At 67.1% G+C, this 16024-nt stretch overlaps 2 protein-coding genes across 3 annotated transcripts in view; both read left to right on the top strand.

Moving 5' to 3' along the window:
• Positions 1–2479: 2479 nt before the first annotated feature.
• Positions 2480–6436, top strand: LOC135454258 (hexosaminidase D-like). Its single transcript, XM_064726220.1, has 14 exons — positions 2480–2672; positions 2870–2975; positions 3090–3324; positions 3427–3536; positions 3814–3901; positions 3980–4144; positions 4237–4420; positions 4615–4686; positions 4787–4991; positions 5092–5174; positions 5375–5453; positions 5612–5713; positions 5826–5915; positions 6003–6436. Exons 2-14 carry the CDS (start codon positions 2881–2883, stop codon positions 6184–6186), a joined length of 1692 nt encoding a protein of 563 aa, XP_064582290.1. The 5' UTR covers positions 2480–2672; positions 2870–2880; the 3' UTR covers positions 6187–6436.
• A 2313-nt stretch (positions 6437–8749) lies between these two features.
• Positions 8750–16024, top strand: part of CASKIN1 (CASK interacting protein 1) — a 30713-nt gene continuing 23438 nt past the window's right edge. For both annotated transcript variants that reach the window (XM_064726226.1, XM_064726225.1), the window contains exon 1: positions 8750–8966. In XM_064726226.1, the coding sequence (XP_064582296.1) occupies positions 8873–8966 (94 nt within the window). In that variant the 5' untranslated portion in view covers positions 8750–8872. The remainder of the gene's footprint in view (positions 8967–16024) is intronic.

The following is a 16024-nucleotide window of genomic DNA, read 5'->3' as shown; positions in this document are numbered from 1 at the left end:
GGCCCGGCCGCGTCCGGCGGGAGCGCGCATGCGCGGGAACGGCGGGAACGGACCATATCCCGGACGTGGGGGAAGCAATGGGCGAGACCACGGAACACGGCGGGGGGGAGAGCGCGTGCTCAGCGTGCCGCCAGGGGGCGCAGGGCTGGAAACGGGACAGGGATCGGGATATGGGGTTGGGACATATATGGGATATGGGACATGGGATACGGGACATTATGGGATATTGGGTATGGGATTGGGGATATGGGACGTAATGGGATACGGGATTGTGATATAGGGCATGGGATATGGGATATGGGATATGGGGTATGGGACATTATGGGATATGGGATTGGGATATGGAGCATGGGATATGGAGTGTGGGATATTGGATATGGGATATGGGGTATGGGATATAGGATATGGGATATAGGGTATGGGACATGGGATGTGGGACATGGAACAAAGGACATGGGTTATGGGGCATGGGATGCAGGACATGGGACGTGGGACACATGCTGGACACAGGGCACACACTGGGTGCCAAGTGTGGGACATGAAACACAAGTATGGGACCCGGGAAACGCACAGGGCACACACTGGGCACAGGACCTGGGGCACGGGACACGGGACACAGTACACGGGACACGGGACACGGGACACGCACCGAGCTCCAGCCACAGAGCACACACCGGGCATCGCTGGGCGGGGGCGGGCACCGGACACACACCCAGCCCGAACGGGCGCTGGGAACCGACACCGGGCACGCACCGGGCACGCACCGGGCACTGCGGATCCGCCCCTCGCGCCGGGGTCAGGGCGGGCGGCGGCTCCGCGCTGTGCCGGTGCTCCCCGCCGTGCGCGTCTGCCACGGGGCGCTGGGCACGGTGCCCGCTGTGCGCGGCGGCGGCGGCGCCCGGTGCTTCCCTCCTCGCTTGCCGCACCGGCGGGCACCGGGCCCTTTAAGAGCGGCGGCGGCGGCGGCGGCCGTGCCCGTGCCCGCGCCCGCTCCCGGCGGTGCCCGCGGCCGCCCCGCGCCTGCCGGTAAGGGCCGGGAGAGCGGGCGGGGGTTACTCGGGGCCGGGGGATGCCCGCAACGCGGTGGGCACAGGTACCGGGAGGATGCGGGGGGATGCAGGGGCCCGGTGCCGCAGGGATGCTCAGGAGGATGCAGGGATGCTCGGGGGGAATGTTCAGGAGGATGCAGGGATGCTCGGGGGGGATGCAGGGATGCTCAGGAGGATGCAGGGATGCTCAGGAGGATGCAGGGATGCTCAGGAGGATGCAGGGATGCTCGGGGGGATGCAGGGATGCTCAGGACGATGCAGGGATGCTTGGAAGGATGCAGCGATGTTCGGGAGGATGCAGAGATGCAACGGAGGATGCAGGGATGCTCAGGAGGATGCAGGGATGCCCTTGGATGATGCACGTGTGCCTGGGGCCACAGGGGTGCCAAGCAGAGCCCAGAGGGTGCCGTGGAGGGCAGGAGTGCCCAGGGGATGTCCTTGGTGTGGGGCGTTGTGGGGTGTGCCGGGTTTGGGGGTGTGGGTGGGCTATGGAAAGGGTCCCTTGTGCCCAGGGGCTGCTCCAGCTGTGCTCAAGCACCCCGGGAGGGAACGGGATGGGACAGGGACCCTCTGCTGGTCCTGGGGGGTGGCACGGGCTGGCAGCACGGGCTGGTGAGGGCTAGGCGGGCCGTGGAATGCTCTGGAAGCACGTGAGCGTGCACACGTTTGTGTGAGTGTGCCCTCGAGGTGTGCAGGGAGCAGCACGGCCCCACCAGGGCTGCACTGCTGGGGCTGCCGGGGCACGGCCCCTGGTTGTCCCCATGGCACAGGGACACGGTCCTGGCTGTCCCCGTGGGGCAGGGACACGGTCCTGGCTGTCCCCACACCCCTTGGGACTCCCCCTCCGTCCAGCGCCCACCCCTCGCCCTGGCAGTGCCAGCCCTGGGAACCTGCCCTATTTAAATAAGATAACGTGCATTAAAAACACCGAATCCTGGCGGGCTGACAGCGTCTGTCTAAATATTTATCCCCGCTCCGATCAGGCGCTGCGTTCCCATGACAGCGCCATTAGCACTTGGCATATTTATGGCCTTCCTGGGTGCTGGGCTCCCCACGCTGCGTGCCCAGGGGGCACCGACCCCCCTCCTGCGTGCCCCCTGTGCCCTCCCGTGTGCCCAGTGGTGCCCCCTGGGCTGGCAGCCGTCCCCAGCCTGGCACGGCCCTGCTGCAGCTGCTGGGAATGCCCGGGTGGCTCCAATCACCTCCTCCCTACCCGGCGCCATCCCCAGTGCCATCCACGGTGCTGGCATGTGCCCGGGTGGCTCCCAATCATCTCCTCCCTACCCGGTGCCATCCCTGGCACAGCTCGGTGCTGGCATGTGCCCGGGTGGCTCCCAATCACCTCCTCCCTACCCGGTGCCATCCCCAGTGCCATCCCCGGTGCTGGCATGTGCCCAGGCAGCTCCCAATCACCTCCTCCCTTCCCGCAGGGATGCCCCGTGCCCGCCCCGTGATGCCGCCCCATCCAGCCGCGCTGTGACCCGGCCCTGGGCAGGGGTGACCGGTCGGGATCCCCGGTGGGGCCCTGCTCTGCAGCCCCCGCCCTGTTTGCTCGGGCACCGGCCTCACCCTGCGGGCGGAGGGAGGCGGAGCCGCCGCTGGCCCCACGCTGGGGCACACCAGGTAGGAGGGACACGGGGCACTGCCCAGCACGTCCCCGATGGGCACCGGGCTGGCCAGAGGGGCTGCCCCCATGCCGCCTTTCTCTGGCTCTCGTGCTGCCCCGGGCAGGGGAACAGGGCACGGTATGTGGGGCTGGGTGCGCTGCCCTGTGCCTGGGGTCCCTCTGGGCACAGACCAGACCCCCTGTGTGTCCCCAGAGGTCCCAGAGATGGCCTTCCAGAGGAGCCACCGGCTGAACCTGCTGCGCCTCGTCGTGCTGCTCCTCGTGGCCTTGGCTGGCATCAAGTTCCTCTTCCGTGACAGGTGAGGTGACAGCAGGGCCCCGGGGGGTCTGTGGCACCCCCTGGGCTGGGCTTGCGTGGTGCTGGTGCCCCCACAACCGCACGGACACCCCCATCCCTGCCCCACTCCCTGCAGCCTCACCCTGGAGCTGCACAAGCACGTCAGCAAGGACAGCGGGTTCTGGGGGGACACGGGTGACGTCGTCCAGGATGTCATCCCCCAGAGCCAGCAGGTTCTGGAGATGCCTGCAGCAAAGATAATGACCCTGAAGCAAAAGCAGCAGGTCGCCAGGGATGTCAGTGCCACCCAGATGAGGCTGGTCCACCTGGACCTCAAGGGAGCAGCGCCCAGAGTCTCCTACCTGGAGCAGGTGAGGGTGCCCAGGGACAGGGAGGAGGGGATGCACTGATGGGCATGTGCCATCCTGGGCTGTGCCATGCCCGCTGCTGAGCCCACCCTGCCCACCCTGCAGGTGTTCCCCCTCCTGTCCCAGCTGGGAGCCAACGGCGTCCTCATCGAGTACGAGGACATGTTCCCCTTCAAGGGGGAGCTGGAAATCCTCAGGTCCCCGTACGCTTACAGGTGAGCAGGGCAGTGTGCCCAGCTGGCTGTGGGGCTGTGGCCCTGCAGGTCCTGGTGGGTGTGACCCACCTGGCACCGTGCCCATGATAACCACGCTCAGAGTGCCAGGCTGTGCTGCTGGGCAGACCAGCAGGTCCTCCTGCCCTGACAGGCCAGTGTTTGTGCACCCCAAGTAAAGTGCACACATTTGTGGGGTAACCAGGCTGCCAGAGGAGGGGAGGAGGGGGAAGTGCCCCCATGCCCTGCCCTGGCACTGAGCCTGTCCCTGCCCTCCCAGCGAGGAGGACATTGAGCGGATCCAGCAGCTGGCGGAGCAGCACAAGCTGGAGGTGGTTCCCCTGGTGCAGACCTTTGGCCACGTGGAGGTAGAGGCTGCCAGCCCTGCTCCCCATCCCGGCTCACAGGGGTTCCCCTGGACACCCCCTGATGGCTCCTCCCCACAGTTCATCCTCAAGCACGAGAAGTACCAGCACCTGCGGGAGGTTGAGCGCTTCCCCAACAGCTTCAACCCCCACGTGCCCGACACGCTGGCCCTGCTCAAGAGCATCCTGTCCCAGGTGATCGAGAAGCACCGGCGCTCCTCCTGGATCCACATCGGGGCAGACGAGGTGGGCAGGGGCTCTGCAGGGACCCCAGCCCTCTCCCCAGGCACTGGGGGTGCCTCCAGGCCTGCTGAGCCTCTCCCTGCCCCCAAATCCAGGTTTTCCACCTCGGGGAGGGGATGGACTCCAAGAACTGGATGAGCCAGCACAAGGGCGACGTGGGCACCATGTACCTGAGGCACATCAAGGAGGTTCTGGGCTTCCTGACGGCGCAGTACTGGGGGCTGCGCGTGCTCATGTGGGACGACATGCTGAGGAAGATCAGCGTGGGAGCCCTGCGGGGTGAGGGCACAGGGCACAGGGTGGCACCTGTGCCAGGCTCCCCATCCGCACCCGCTCTGTGCCCACCCTGGCAGGCATCACACCCAGTGCCAGCAGGAGCCCCTGCCCTGCCCTGGGGGAATGTGGCTCTAGGGGAGTGTGAGCAGCCCCAGGCTCCCTCCTGCTGCCTGCACCACCGTCCCCTCTCCCTGCAGAGTCCGGGATAGCCAAGCACGTCTCCCCCGTGCTGTGGTTCTACGCACCCGACTTTGAGGCTGAGCAGATCGGTAAGGGGATGTGCCAGGGCCCTGGGGGCGATGGGGAGATCCCCCCTGAGCCCCTGCAGCCCCTGGGGACAGTGGCACTGGTGGTGCTGTCCCCCTGCAGTGCAGTTCCTCACCAAGTACGTGGAGAGCGGCTTCGAGGCCGTGTGGTTCGCCAGCGCCTTCAAGGGCACCACGGGGCCGGCGCAGGCCTGGACCCCGCTGAGCTACCACCTGAAAAACCACCTGAGCTGGCTGAAGGTGATGCAGGCCGTGCCACGGCTGGCCCCGCTGCGCCTGCAGGGCATCGTGCTCACCGGCTGGCAGAGGTGAGGGGAGCTGGGACCCCCTGTGCCCTCCCGGTGCCCACAGAGCCGTGCTGGCACGGTGCTGGCTGTCCCTGTCCCTGTCCCTGTTCCTGTCCTGCAGGTACGATCACTACTCGGTGCTCTGTGAGCTGCTGCCCGTCAGCATCCCCTCGCTGGCCATCTGCCTGCAGACCCTGGTGAACGGTGAGCCCCAGCCCTGGCAGCATGGCCGGGCTCATCCCCAGCTCCCACTGCCTGCCAGAGCCCGTCCTGCTGGGCAGGGCGCTGGGGAGGTGGGAGGAAGAGGAGGAAGAGCTTCAGCTCACTCAGTTTTGGGGTGTGGTGAAGCCAGGGTGAGCCTGATGGTGTTCCTGGCTCTTCTGTCCCCCTCCTCACCCTCCCAGGGGGCTTCACAGAAGAGGCAAAGAGGAAGGTGCTGGATGTGCTGGGTTTGGACAGCGTGCAGCTGGAGCAGAGCACCTGGTGCGTGCCACGTGGTGGGGGCAGCTGCATCACAAGGGATGCACTGGAGGGAGGCAGGGCTTGGTCACCCAAATGGTCCCAGACCTGCCGGGGTGCTGGATTCACCCAGCCCAGGGCACTCCACGTGCTGAGCCCTCACCTTCCCCTCCCTTCCCCAGCGAGGGCCGGGGAGCGTTCCCTGGTGTGGAGATCTACCACATGGTGGAGCAGGTCAATGGCCACCTGAAGGAGAGCATCCTCAAGGCGCTGGAGGAGGAGAGGTAACAGGCTTTGGTGCCTCTGGCCATGTATCTCCATGGGAGGGGACCTGCCTCAGGCGCAGCTCCCCATCCCCGTGCCCCCTGTGTCCCCAAGTCCCTCGTGCCTCTGCAGCGCCATCAAGGGCTGGTTCAGCCCCTACCACAGGAAGCGGCAGTTTGGGAACCCCCGCAACATGGAGAGCTTTGGCAGCAAGGTGCTGAAGTAGGTGCTGCCGGGGCTGGGAGGGGTCTGCCCGGGGCTGGGGGGCTCCCTGGCAGGAGGGAGCTGCACCCCTGCTCTCCCCCTCAGGCTCCACGAGGACTGGGAGAGCTTTGTCCGTGACCTGCGTGCCCAGCTGGACAGGATCTACTTCCCTGACACGGTGGAGGAGTGGCTGGAGGAGAACGTCAACCCCTACCTGGACCAGCTGCGGGACCTGGTGCGGGACTACCGGGCCATCATCCGCCTCAAGGGCCGGCCCAAGGCCACGTAGGGGCTGCAGCCCCCGGGTCCTGCTGCCCCCTGGCTCTGGGGCCACCATCGTGTGTGTGTGTGTGTGTGTGGGGGTGTGTGTGTTTGCTGGTGATGGCCACCATGGTGTGTGTGTGTGTGTTTGTGTTTGTGTGTGTGTGTGAGTTTGCTGGTGATGGCCACCATCCTGTGTGTGTGCGTTTGCTGGTGACAGCGCTGCTGCTGCTGTCTGCACTGTACAGAGCCCCTCCACAATAAAGTATTTTCGTAGATGCTGCTGTTTGCTGAGGGGGCACAGCTCTGCCCCCCGTGCAGGGAGAGGGGGCTCGGGCTGGTGTGGAGGGCTGGGCTGCACCCTGTGCCAGTCCCCGGGGCCCTGCTCAGGCTCTGATGGAGCCAGAGGGGTTGGCAGCCACAGGGCAGAATGTGACGGAGCCCGTGGTGACACCCGAGTGCCTCGGGCTGGCCTCGAGGGTGGCAGTGCCATCCCTGGAGAGGACCCAGCGTGTGGCTGCTGTGTGGTGCGTGTCCCAGGGCAGGGCTGGCACCCGGGACGGAGCAGGGACAGAGGGATGGGCAGGGGCCCTGCCAGGGTCCCACCAGCACCCGCTGCCCAGTGCTGGGTCTGCTTTCAGTCCCCTGATCGCTGGGAGGGCTGGGAGCACAGCGGTGCCTTCCTCAGCCTCCAAACTCTGTCTTCATCTCCTCCTTCTCCTCTGCAATTCCAGCACAGGGCCCCGTGTGCTCCGAGACCCCCCTGCCTCCCCAGGCCGGGCAGAGGCCCTGCTGTGCTGCTTTCCCATGGAAAGGCAGCTGTGCTGGGGGATCTCTGCGTGGGACGAGCCCTCCTGCTGCTGCTGCTGCTGTCTCCGGTTCCCACAGTCAGATTCCCACGTGCCCGTTGCCCTCGGTGCCCACCCTAAACCCCCCGCGCCCCAGGCTCTGCCCGTTCCGGGCGCTGCTTTCTCCCGGCGAGCGCAGGGCAGGAACGGGGACATTTCACTGCACATTCTTGCGCTCTGCAAAGACCAACCCGACTTGGCAAGAGCCCGAGGGAGCCGCAGGAACGCCAGGCTGGAGCTCCTCCCGCAAACCCGGCTCAGGAGGGGAGGAGGGACGGGGCTGGTGCCCCACCGGCCCCACCGCGGTCCCGGTGCCCCGTGTGTGCCCCGGTCACAGCGCTCCCGGTGCCGGCTGGGTGCGGGGTGACCGGGGGTGGGGGCCCAGCAGGAGGGAGCCGTGGGGCACAAAGGGAGCTTTGTTGAGGCGCTGCCGTTGTTTTCAGGTGGTGGCAGATGCGAGGGAAGCCCCCGAGCCTTGCGGAGCCCCCGCCCCAGCCCCAGCCCCCAGCCCCGGGCCCGGCCGCGGCTCAGGGCCCCGTGCGGCGCCCGGCTGCGGGATTAGAGGGCAGATTAGACGGCGCTCCGTGCTGGCAACCCAAATGTCCTGGATTGGAAAGTGGGGGTGGGGACAGGAGACGGACCCCGCCGTGCCCGAGGGGGGGTCAGCCCGGGGATGGGGCCTGGGGGGGAGCTGGGGGCTGTGAGGGGACCCTCGGGCTCCAGCTCGGGGGCTCGGGCAGCCCGGGGCGGGCAGGGGGCACCGGGGACAGCGGGGTCCCTCCTCCATCTTCCCGTGTGCCTCGGGGCTGCAGCTCCCGGTGCCCGTGCCCCGCAGCCCTGTGACCGCACCCTCGTGCCCGGCGCCGGTGCCCAGCTGGCCCGCAGCCCTCTGGCTGGCCCCGTGTGCCCCAGCGCGGATTGCTGGAGCCGGGGCTGCTCGAGGCTTTGAGCTGGGAACTTGTCCGGCAGGGCAGAAATTTGGGCTGATATCCTGCGAATGATGCCGGTGCTCTGCTCTGATGGCACCACGGGGACATTAGCGCCTCGTCCATCACTGGCCCCATTTCCTACGGGCTCCTCAGCTTCCTCAGCCCTCGGCACAGCCGGGAACCCTTCGCAACCGTAATGTCTCGGTCGTTTCAGCCTCAAAAGTGAAAGGGACGAATGTCACCGGCCATTGTGTCAACAAAAGTGGAAAATGACGCGGTAATGAGCGCTTTATTTACAGAAATAAGGAATGCTGCTCCTGCCCGGTTTCCGATGTCGGCGCTGCTGCGATGGCCAGGCGGGACGGGGAGCGGCGAAGGCGCCCCGGAGCCGGGCTGGGGAGCAGGGGTGCCCCGGGAGGGGGTCTGCTGGACCCCCCGGGACCCTCCCTCGGGAGACAGAGCCCCCGAGCAGCCGTGCTGCCCCCGTCCCCTCCGGCCGCCGAGCCCCGCCAGCTCGGTACCGGCACGGCTGCGCGGCGGCGCCCACCGGGGCGTCCCCCGGGCCCGGCACCGGGGAGGGGATCCCCGCGCTCCGCCCGCAGCACCGGGCGGCCCCCGCCCTCTCCTCCTCCTCCTCCTCCTCCCGCTGCTCGTCCTCCTCCTCCTCCTCCTCTTGCTCCTCTCCCGCGCTGCCCCCCGCGCTCCCGGTGCGGCCCCCCCGCCCCGCCGCGCCCCGCCCCGGGCGCCCGCCGCCGCCGCCGCCCCCGCCCCCGCCTCCGGAGCGGGCGGGCTGGGCGGGGGGGCCGCGCCGTGCCGAGCCGAGCCGCGCCGAGCCGCGCCGAGCCGCCCCCCGCCGCCCCCCGCCCCTCGCCGCGCCGCGCCGCGGAGGATGCTCGGGCCGTGAGCCCGCAGCCGGCAGCCCCGGCGCGGCGCAGCCATGGGCAAGGACCAGGAGCTGGTGCAGGCGGTGAAGGCGGAGGACATCGCGGCCGTGCAGAAGCTGCTGCAGAGGCCCAAGCCCGGCAAAGCCAGTGAGTGCGGCGGCGGCGGGGCCGGGCGGGGGGCGCCGCTGCGGGGGGACACACGGAGGGGGGGCGCGCACGGGCACCGGCGGCGGGCGCGGCGCCTCGGGGCCGCATCCCAGCGCCGCTCCCGGGGCCCGGCCGCGATGCCGCCCTGCCCGCCCCGGAGCATCCCCGGCCCTTCCCCGGCTGCGGCTCCGAGCGGGCGGGCGGGGACCGTGGACGTGCCGAGGACCCCCGGCGGCGGCCCGGGAGGGGCGGGGGGCGCTGCCCGGCGCGGCTCGGAGCATCCCCGGGCGCTGCGCGGGTGCGGAGCGCTGCGAACGCTCCCCTCGCCGCTCCCGGGGCACCCCCGGCGGGTCGGGCTCCGGCCGGGCTGCCCTTGCCCCGTACCCCGGAGCAACTCCGGAGCCCCGGGAGCCGGGCCCGGTGGTCGCGGGGCTCCGGGCAGGGTTTGCGGCCGGGCGCGCTGCGTGTGCCTGCAGGGAGCGCGGCCGGCCCGGCGGGAGAGCGCCGGGGCTCGCTGCCCGCACAGCCGCGTGTGTCCGCGCTGCCGCGGGCGCGTGTGCCGCTGTGTTTGGGTGCGTGGGGTGTTTGCGTGGCGGTGTGTACCCTGGCATCTGTGCGTTTGGCTGGGCTGTTGGTGTTCCTCGCTGAGGGGGTGTTTGGATGTCGCTCCCGGGTATCTCCCGGAGCATCCCTGCGGCTGGCTGTGCCCGGCGCCGCGGGTGCGTGGCCAGGTGTGAGGCTGCGGGGGCGTGCGTGTGCCTGTGCGTGTGCGGCTCCGGGCGTACGTGTGTGTAGCTCCATGAGTATCTACTCGCTGTAGGATGTAACTGCTCCGTCGAGGCGTTCCGCCCGGGACTGAATAATTCATGGTGCTGATGCAGCCGCAGGTTTCAGGCCTGGTGCCGGGGACGAGCTGGGCGGCCGGGGACGGTCCCTGGGTACGGACAGGGACCACGGGGAGCACTCGTGTGGCTCTGGGTCACTGGGCACGCGGTCCCTCCATTGCTGGGCCCACTGTCCCTCTCTGCAGGGCTGGCACTCCCCAGTTGTGGGCACCCCTGGAGCTGTGCAGGGCTGGTGAGCTGTCCCTGGTCGTGCAGGGCTGTTTCTGGCCAAGCAGGGCCAGCGTGGGGCTCCATGTGCTGGTGCTGAGCAGGGTTGGCATGGCATTTCCCATGTCCCTGCTCTGGTGTTGCATCCACCATGTCCACGGTGCCACATGAGGCCAACATGTGTTTCCTCATGCCATGCAGGGCTGGCGTGGTGTCTCCCCTGTCCCCAGTGCCATCGTTGCTGTCACTGCTGAGGGACTGGGCAGGAAGGGCCTCTAGCTCAGAGCCCCCTTCATTCCCAACCCACCAGACACTGCTGCTGCCGTGGCCTCTTGGGGCAGTGTGTGGGTATGGGGACAACGCCTGGCCTGTGCCCAGCAGTGTCCCCACACACCCCTCTCCAGCCCCTGCTGGCCTGGGCACACAGCTGGCGTTGCTGTGGCAACAACCAGAGGTGCTTGAGTGCCACCACCTTCTCCTGCATCCCTGTCCTTCCCAGGGCTCTGCTGCATCTCCCACGGCCGAGCCCACCAGGCAGGATGGCCACGGGTGCCAGCACTGCTCCCATGCCAGGGTCACAGGTTAGGGACAAGGGACACCCAGTGGGGCTGAGCCTGCTGTTGGGGTGGATGTCACCCCATTCCCTTGCTGGGCTGTCCATCCCCAGCTCTGCTGGACCCACAGTGCCAGTGCTGGCTTGTCTGGGGCCATTTCCCCACCGGACCCCACTCTCCCCTGTGCCAGCGGGTGCCACGTGTGCTGTGGGTGCCATGCTCCCAGCCTGGGGTGCTCAAGCACCTCTGGCCGTGGCAGTGGGGCTGGGGTGGTGCATGGAGTGGCAGAGCAGCGGGCAGGGCTGTCCCCACACTGTCCCCACGTCCCCTCCGAGTTCTGGTCCCACGCACGCCTGCGGCGCTCCCCGCGCGGCACCGCCGAGATTTGTAACTTAGCTCTGTTATCTGATAATATCCTATTCATGTGGGGTTTAATACACGAGATTTTGGAAATCCTTGCGTGAATTAGCGCGGGTTGCCATGGTGACAGGGGCCCCGTTGGTGTGAGTGTGGGTTCGGGCCGGGCCGGCCGCAGCGCACACCGCGCCTGCTTCGGGCCATCCATAATTGATGAGGTTGTCTGAAAGTTGCGCAAATCAGATGCAGGGATTTGGCAGCAAACTGTTTCCCTCCCTGTCCCCTCCTTCTCGGTGCTACCTCGAAGAAATGTGGTGACTTGGCGTTTTCCCCTCGGCTCCAGTGCCATGGGATGGGATGGGAGCGTGGGGTGTCTCCAGGAGCACTGTGCCCGCTGTGCCATCCCTGTCCTGGGCACCCGGGGCTTTGGGCAGTGGGAGAGGAGCTGTGCCATGCTGTGCCATGCAGAGGATCCACAGTTCTGTGGCTGTGGAGGGTTGGAGTGGGCTGGCTCCTGCCCTGTGAGCCCTGCCAGGGCTCATCCACGTTGGGAAAGGCTCCCGTGTGGTGCTGCCAGTGCTGAGTGTGGGACCTCCAGCCAAAGGATCCTCTGCTCCAGTTTCTCCTCCAGCCAGGCTTGGGGGGCTCTGTAAAGCACTTCCACACATGGCAGCATCGTGTGGCCAAGGAGATGTCCCAGCACGTGGCCCTGCAGTGGCAGGACAATCACCCAGCATGGCAGGAACTGGCTGTGTGGCTGGAATCCAGGGCTGTGTCCTGTGGGGCTGTGCTGCCCTCCCCATGCCTGGTCCTCAGTGCCACCCTGGTCCCCCAGGTTGCCATCAGGACTCGTGTCCTGGTGTGCTGTTGGAGCTCTGGGGCCACCCAGGGCTGGGTTAGCCAGGGCAGGGCACAGATTCTCTGCATCCCCTGTGTCCTGCCACGTCAGAGCAACCCTGGGTAACCCAGCCCAGCCCGGCCCCACTGCCCGGGGTGCTGGTGCTGAGGCCTGGGCAGCTCTCAGTGTGCCCCCACTCTGGGCAGGAGAGCCCTGTTCCTGCACTGCCACCTGGGCAGGGCTCTGAATGCTGCCCTGCGTGTCCCTGGCAGCAGCTCTGGCATCTCAGGGCTTGTCCCATCAGTCCTGTCCTGCTGCCATGTGCAGGGAGCAGGTCCTGCCCTGCTAACCAGCGGCTAGCCCAAGAGGGTTGGCCACATCCTGGGATGTGAGTGGAGCTGCACTGGCTGGGTGGGGACGTTCCTTCACTCGTGCTCCAGGGTTTGGGGACAGTGGGCAGCAGAGCCAGAGCACCTGGGGACATGGGCCCTGGGCAGGACCTCGCCAGCTGCCTCCTGCCCTCCGGTGTGTCCTCCTGCACAGTGGCCAGTTAATTCTGGCTTTTCTTGCCTGCACTTGATTGCATTCATAATCTGCTCTGATAACAGTATTTAATAAAACCGGGCTAATATGGCGCAGTTAGGAAATGTCTTTGACATTTTACAATTCAATTTCCATGCAGTAAAAGGCAGGGCAGATGCAAATCCAATTGTGGTGCAATGCCCAGGGCACACGTGGCCGGCAGCCACCGGAGCTGCCCAGTTCCCCCAGCCCTGGGAGAGAGCAGGAGCTCTGGAGAGCAGAACTCTCAGAGAGCGAGCTTCCTTGGGAAGCAGGAACCTCCTGGGAGGCAGACTTCCTTGGGAGAGCAGGAACCTCCCCTGGGAGAGCAGGAACCTTCTCAGAGAGCAGGAGCCTTCCCTGGGAGAGCAGGAACCTTCCCTGGGATGCAGCCACCCCCGATGGCCCCTGCTGCTGCTCCCTGGGCACTGGGCAGAACCTCCCTGCCCACAGAGAAAGCCAGGCAGGGATGAGCAGGTGATGCTCACTGGGGTGCTGGAGCCCCTGGATGCTGCTGCCTGTGGAGCCATCAGTGCTGGGCAGCACATCTGGACTGGGGCAAGGGGCTGTGGGGCCAGATCCTGTGGCCAAAGGGGTGCAGGGCCCGTGCATCCCCCATGGCATGGCCAGGCAGTGCTCCCACGCCTCCCCCGTGCCCTTGGCAGGGCTGGAGGGGCAATGCCCAGGGGATGGGCTGATGGGCTGGGGCACACGGGCGGTGCCAGCAAGGGGAGGTGATGGTGATTCCCAGGCGTGGCCCAGGCTCGGGCTGTGCTCCCAGCCCTGCTCACAGGCAGGTTCCCCCAGCTGCTGCCCAGCTCCTCCATGTGTCAGCGGGTCCCCCGTCAGCCTCTCGGGGTTCCCAGCCCGCGTGCGAGGCCTCGCTCCCAGCAGGACTTGGCAGGGAAGAGTGGGCTGCAGTGTGCCAAGTTTCCTTCCACAGGGGCACCATTGCTCAGCCTGGGGTGGCTTCTCATCCTTTTACATTTCTTGCCTCTGTGGCTGGGCAGAGCTGTGCGTGCACACCCTCAGTGCCCCCATCCCCAGCACAGCCCCGTGTCCATGCTGCTGCAGGGTCCCTGTCCCTGCTCTGGGGACCGGGGACATTTGGCCACTGCCATGGAGGGGCAGCGAGCCACGGGCCGGCGGCTCCGTTCCCAGCTCCCTCCTGGCCTGGATTTCTCTCAGCAGTCCCAAATGCACCTGGCTGGGCACCAGCAGCCCTTTGGCAGCCCCTGTGCAGGGCTGTCCCACGGCTCTGTGTGCACCAGCGCCTCGCTGCCCCTGTGCTGGGGGTGCCACTGGGGGGGATGTGGCAGGGCCAGCGTGCACCCAAGGGTGGCAGGGCTGGCACTGAGCAGGTCTGAGTGCTGCGGGTGCCCTGAGCTCCTCTCCACAGCCGTCCCAGTGGCTGCCAGCCCACGGTGGTTTCCAGTAGCCAGGCTGGCGTCTGGCTCCTCTCCTCCTCTCTGTGCTCTGTTTAACCCTTCCTTCCCCTTCCCAGCTGCTGGGAACGGCTGTGATCAGTCCCCTGCCCATCTCGGTGTGCCCGGGTGCCCCCAGCCCCTTCCCCTTCCCCACATGGCTGCAGAGGCTGCAGCAGCAGTGCCTGGGGATGGCAGCTCCGTGCTGCTGTGCAGGGCCCGGCTGGGTCCCACAGCAGTGCTGGGAGCTCAGTGAGCACATTCCTGGCTCATGGCAGGTGGGAGCTGTGGCAGTGCTGGTGGGCTGAGTGCTGGAGGGAACAGTCCAGCTCTTGGGTGATACCTGAGGTTGTTTCCCACAGTGCTGTCTGTCCCCATACTGGTGCTGGCTGGTGTGTGCTGGGAATGGTGCTCAGCACTGTTGGGGGAATGCTGGAGAATAAATTTGCTGATATTTGATGACTGGTGCTGGTCCTGCTGGGCCAGGCTTCCCTTCCAGTGAGGGAGAGGCACTGAGAAGCAAAACTCAGGAGTGCCTGCATGGACACTGTTGTTCTGCCACTGTTTTGTGTCCTGTCCCTGGTCAAGTGCGCTGCAAGGGTGGGCCATGGCCAGCAGGTCACTGAGCCAGAGTGCAGCGCTGGTGTCACCTCTGCCCTGGCTCACCATCCTGTCCCACATCTGGGACACTGGGACTTGCCCTCCTGGTTCTCCCCTTCCCAGTGATGTCCCCCTGCCCGGCAGGATCGGGGCTGGCTCATCCTGCCGGCCTGAGAGGGATCTTTAAGCGCTAATGAAATGTTAATAGTATTTTCCAACTCAATCCGGGAGTAGAAAATGAGGTGTTTAACGCTGGGCTCTGCAGCGACATGAGCAATCAGCCTGAGAAATGGGAACTGGGATGCAGAGCTGGTCTGGCCTCTCCCGACAGCCGGGACTGCTCCATGGTGATGGATGGGTCCCGGTGCTGGCACAGCCACCCCGTGGGGCAGCACCGTGCTGGGAGGGAGAGCGGCTGGCAGGGAGTGCCAGCTCTGCCCGGGTCTCCTTGGGTGTCCCCACAAGGTCACTGCCAGCACCTGGAGAGCGCTGAGCAGGTGGAGGTGGCTGTGGGGCTGGGGTTCCCCAGGGTGCAGCAGGGTGAGGGGACCCCAGTGCCATGCCCTGCCATGGTCAGCTGGAGATAGACCAAGCTGGAGGTGGTGCCCTGGGGCACAGCAGGGTGAGGGGACCCCAGAGCCGTGCCCTGCCATGGCCTGTGTCAGCTGGAGATGGAGCAAGCTGGAGATGGTGCCCAAGGAGCCACCACAGGCTCTGCTCCTCAGCGCTCGGGTGGTTGGGTGCTCCTCCCATGTGCCCACGCGTGCCCCTCTGCATCCCTGGGCATCCATTGCTGTGCACCTGTGTGTGCCCCAGCCCCTGTGCATCCTGTTCATGCCCCTGTGCATCCTGTGCATGCTCCTGTGCATCCTGTGTGTGCCCCAGCCCCTGTGCATGCTGTGCGTGCCCCTGTGCATGCTCTGAGTGCCCCAGCCCCTGTGCATCCATGTGAAGGCGTGTGCATGGTGTGCCCATGTGCCTCTGCCCCGTGCCCCCCTGTGCCTCTCGCCTGCCCGGCCATGGGGCCGAGGGGCCGGGCCCCGGGCACGGCGGGCTCGTGGCGGCGGCAGCAGCCGCTGATCCCTTCCAGATGTGGCTGCCGGAGCTCCCCGAGAGGCCCCGCGGGTTCCCGGCCGCGGCAGCCGCTGGAGCAGAGACAAAGCGGCGGCGGCTGCCCGGCTCCTGCATTGCAGCTGGGCTGTTTACGGCAGCGCGCTCCTCGCAGCCCTGCAGCAGCACAGCCCCGCTCCCGGGTGTGCTCAGCGGCTGCCTGAGCCTCGGTCCTGCCAGCCCTGCCAGCCCCTGCCAGCCCCTGCCTGTGCCCGCCCTGCTGGGGACACTGGGGGCACTGGGGACACTGGGGATGCTGGGCACACTGGGCACACTGGGACGGGTTCTGCCAGCCCTGTGCCTCCCCTGCAGCGCTGTCAGCCCCCTGGGAGCAGTGTGAGGCCTCTGACCATGCTCCCTGTGCTCCTGGATGATGCAGGGCATGGCCTGGCTGCACATCCCTGCTGCCCACCCACCCTGGTGGTCACCGGCACACCCCTGAACTGCCAGGCCGCAGAGCTGCCCATGCCTGTGCCCATGCTGCCCCTCCATTCCTGCTGGGAACACAGCCCTGGAGCAGAAGGTGGGCACCGTGCACCAGCCGTGGATGAGGACAAATGAT

This window comes from Zonotrichia leucophrys, chromosome 14 (genome assembly GCF_028769735.1).
Source record: "Zonotrichia leucophrys gambelii isolate GWCS_2022_RI chromosome 14, RI_Zleu_2.0, whole genome shotgun sequence".
Taxonomy (NCBI): Eukaryota; Metazoa; Chordata; class Aves; order Passeriformes; family Passerellidae; genus Zonotrichia; species Zonotrichia leucophrys.
The sequence above is the reverse complement of the archived record's forward strand: the minus strand, read 5'-3'. Positions and strand labels throughout refer to the sequence as shown.

Excerpts from the sequence above, each read along its gene's own strand:
- LOC135454258 (XM_064726220.1), top strand. The coding sequence starts at position 2,881 with ATGGCCTTCCAGAGGAGCCACCGGCTGAACCTGCTGCGCCTCGTCGTG. Across the intron at positions 3,537-3,813 it reads AGGTCCCCGTACGCTTACAG|CGAGGAGGACATTGAGCGGA; the intron begins GTGAGCAGGGCA and ends CTGCCCTCCCAG. Across the intron at positions 5,916-6,002 it reads TTTGGCAGCAAGGTGCTGAA|GCTCCACGAGGACTGGGAGA; the intron begins GTAGGTGCTGCC and ends TCTCCCCCTCAG.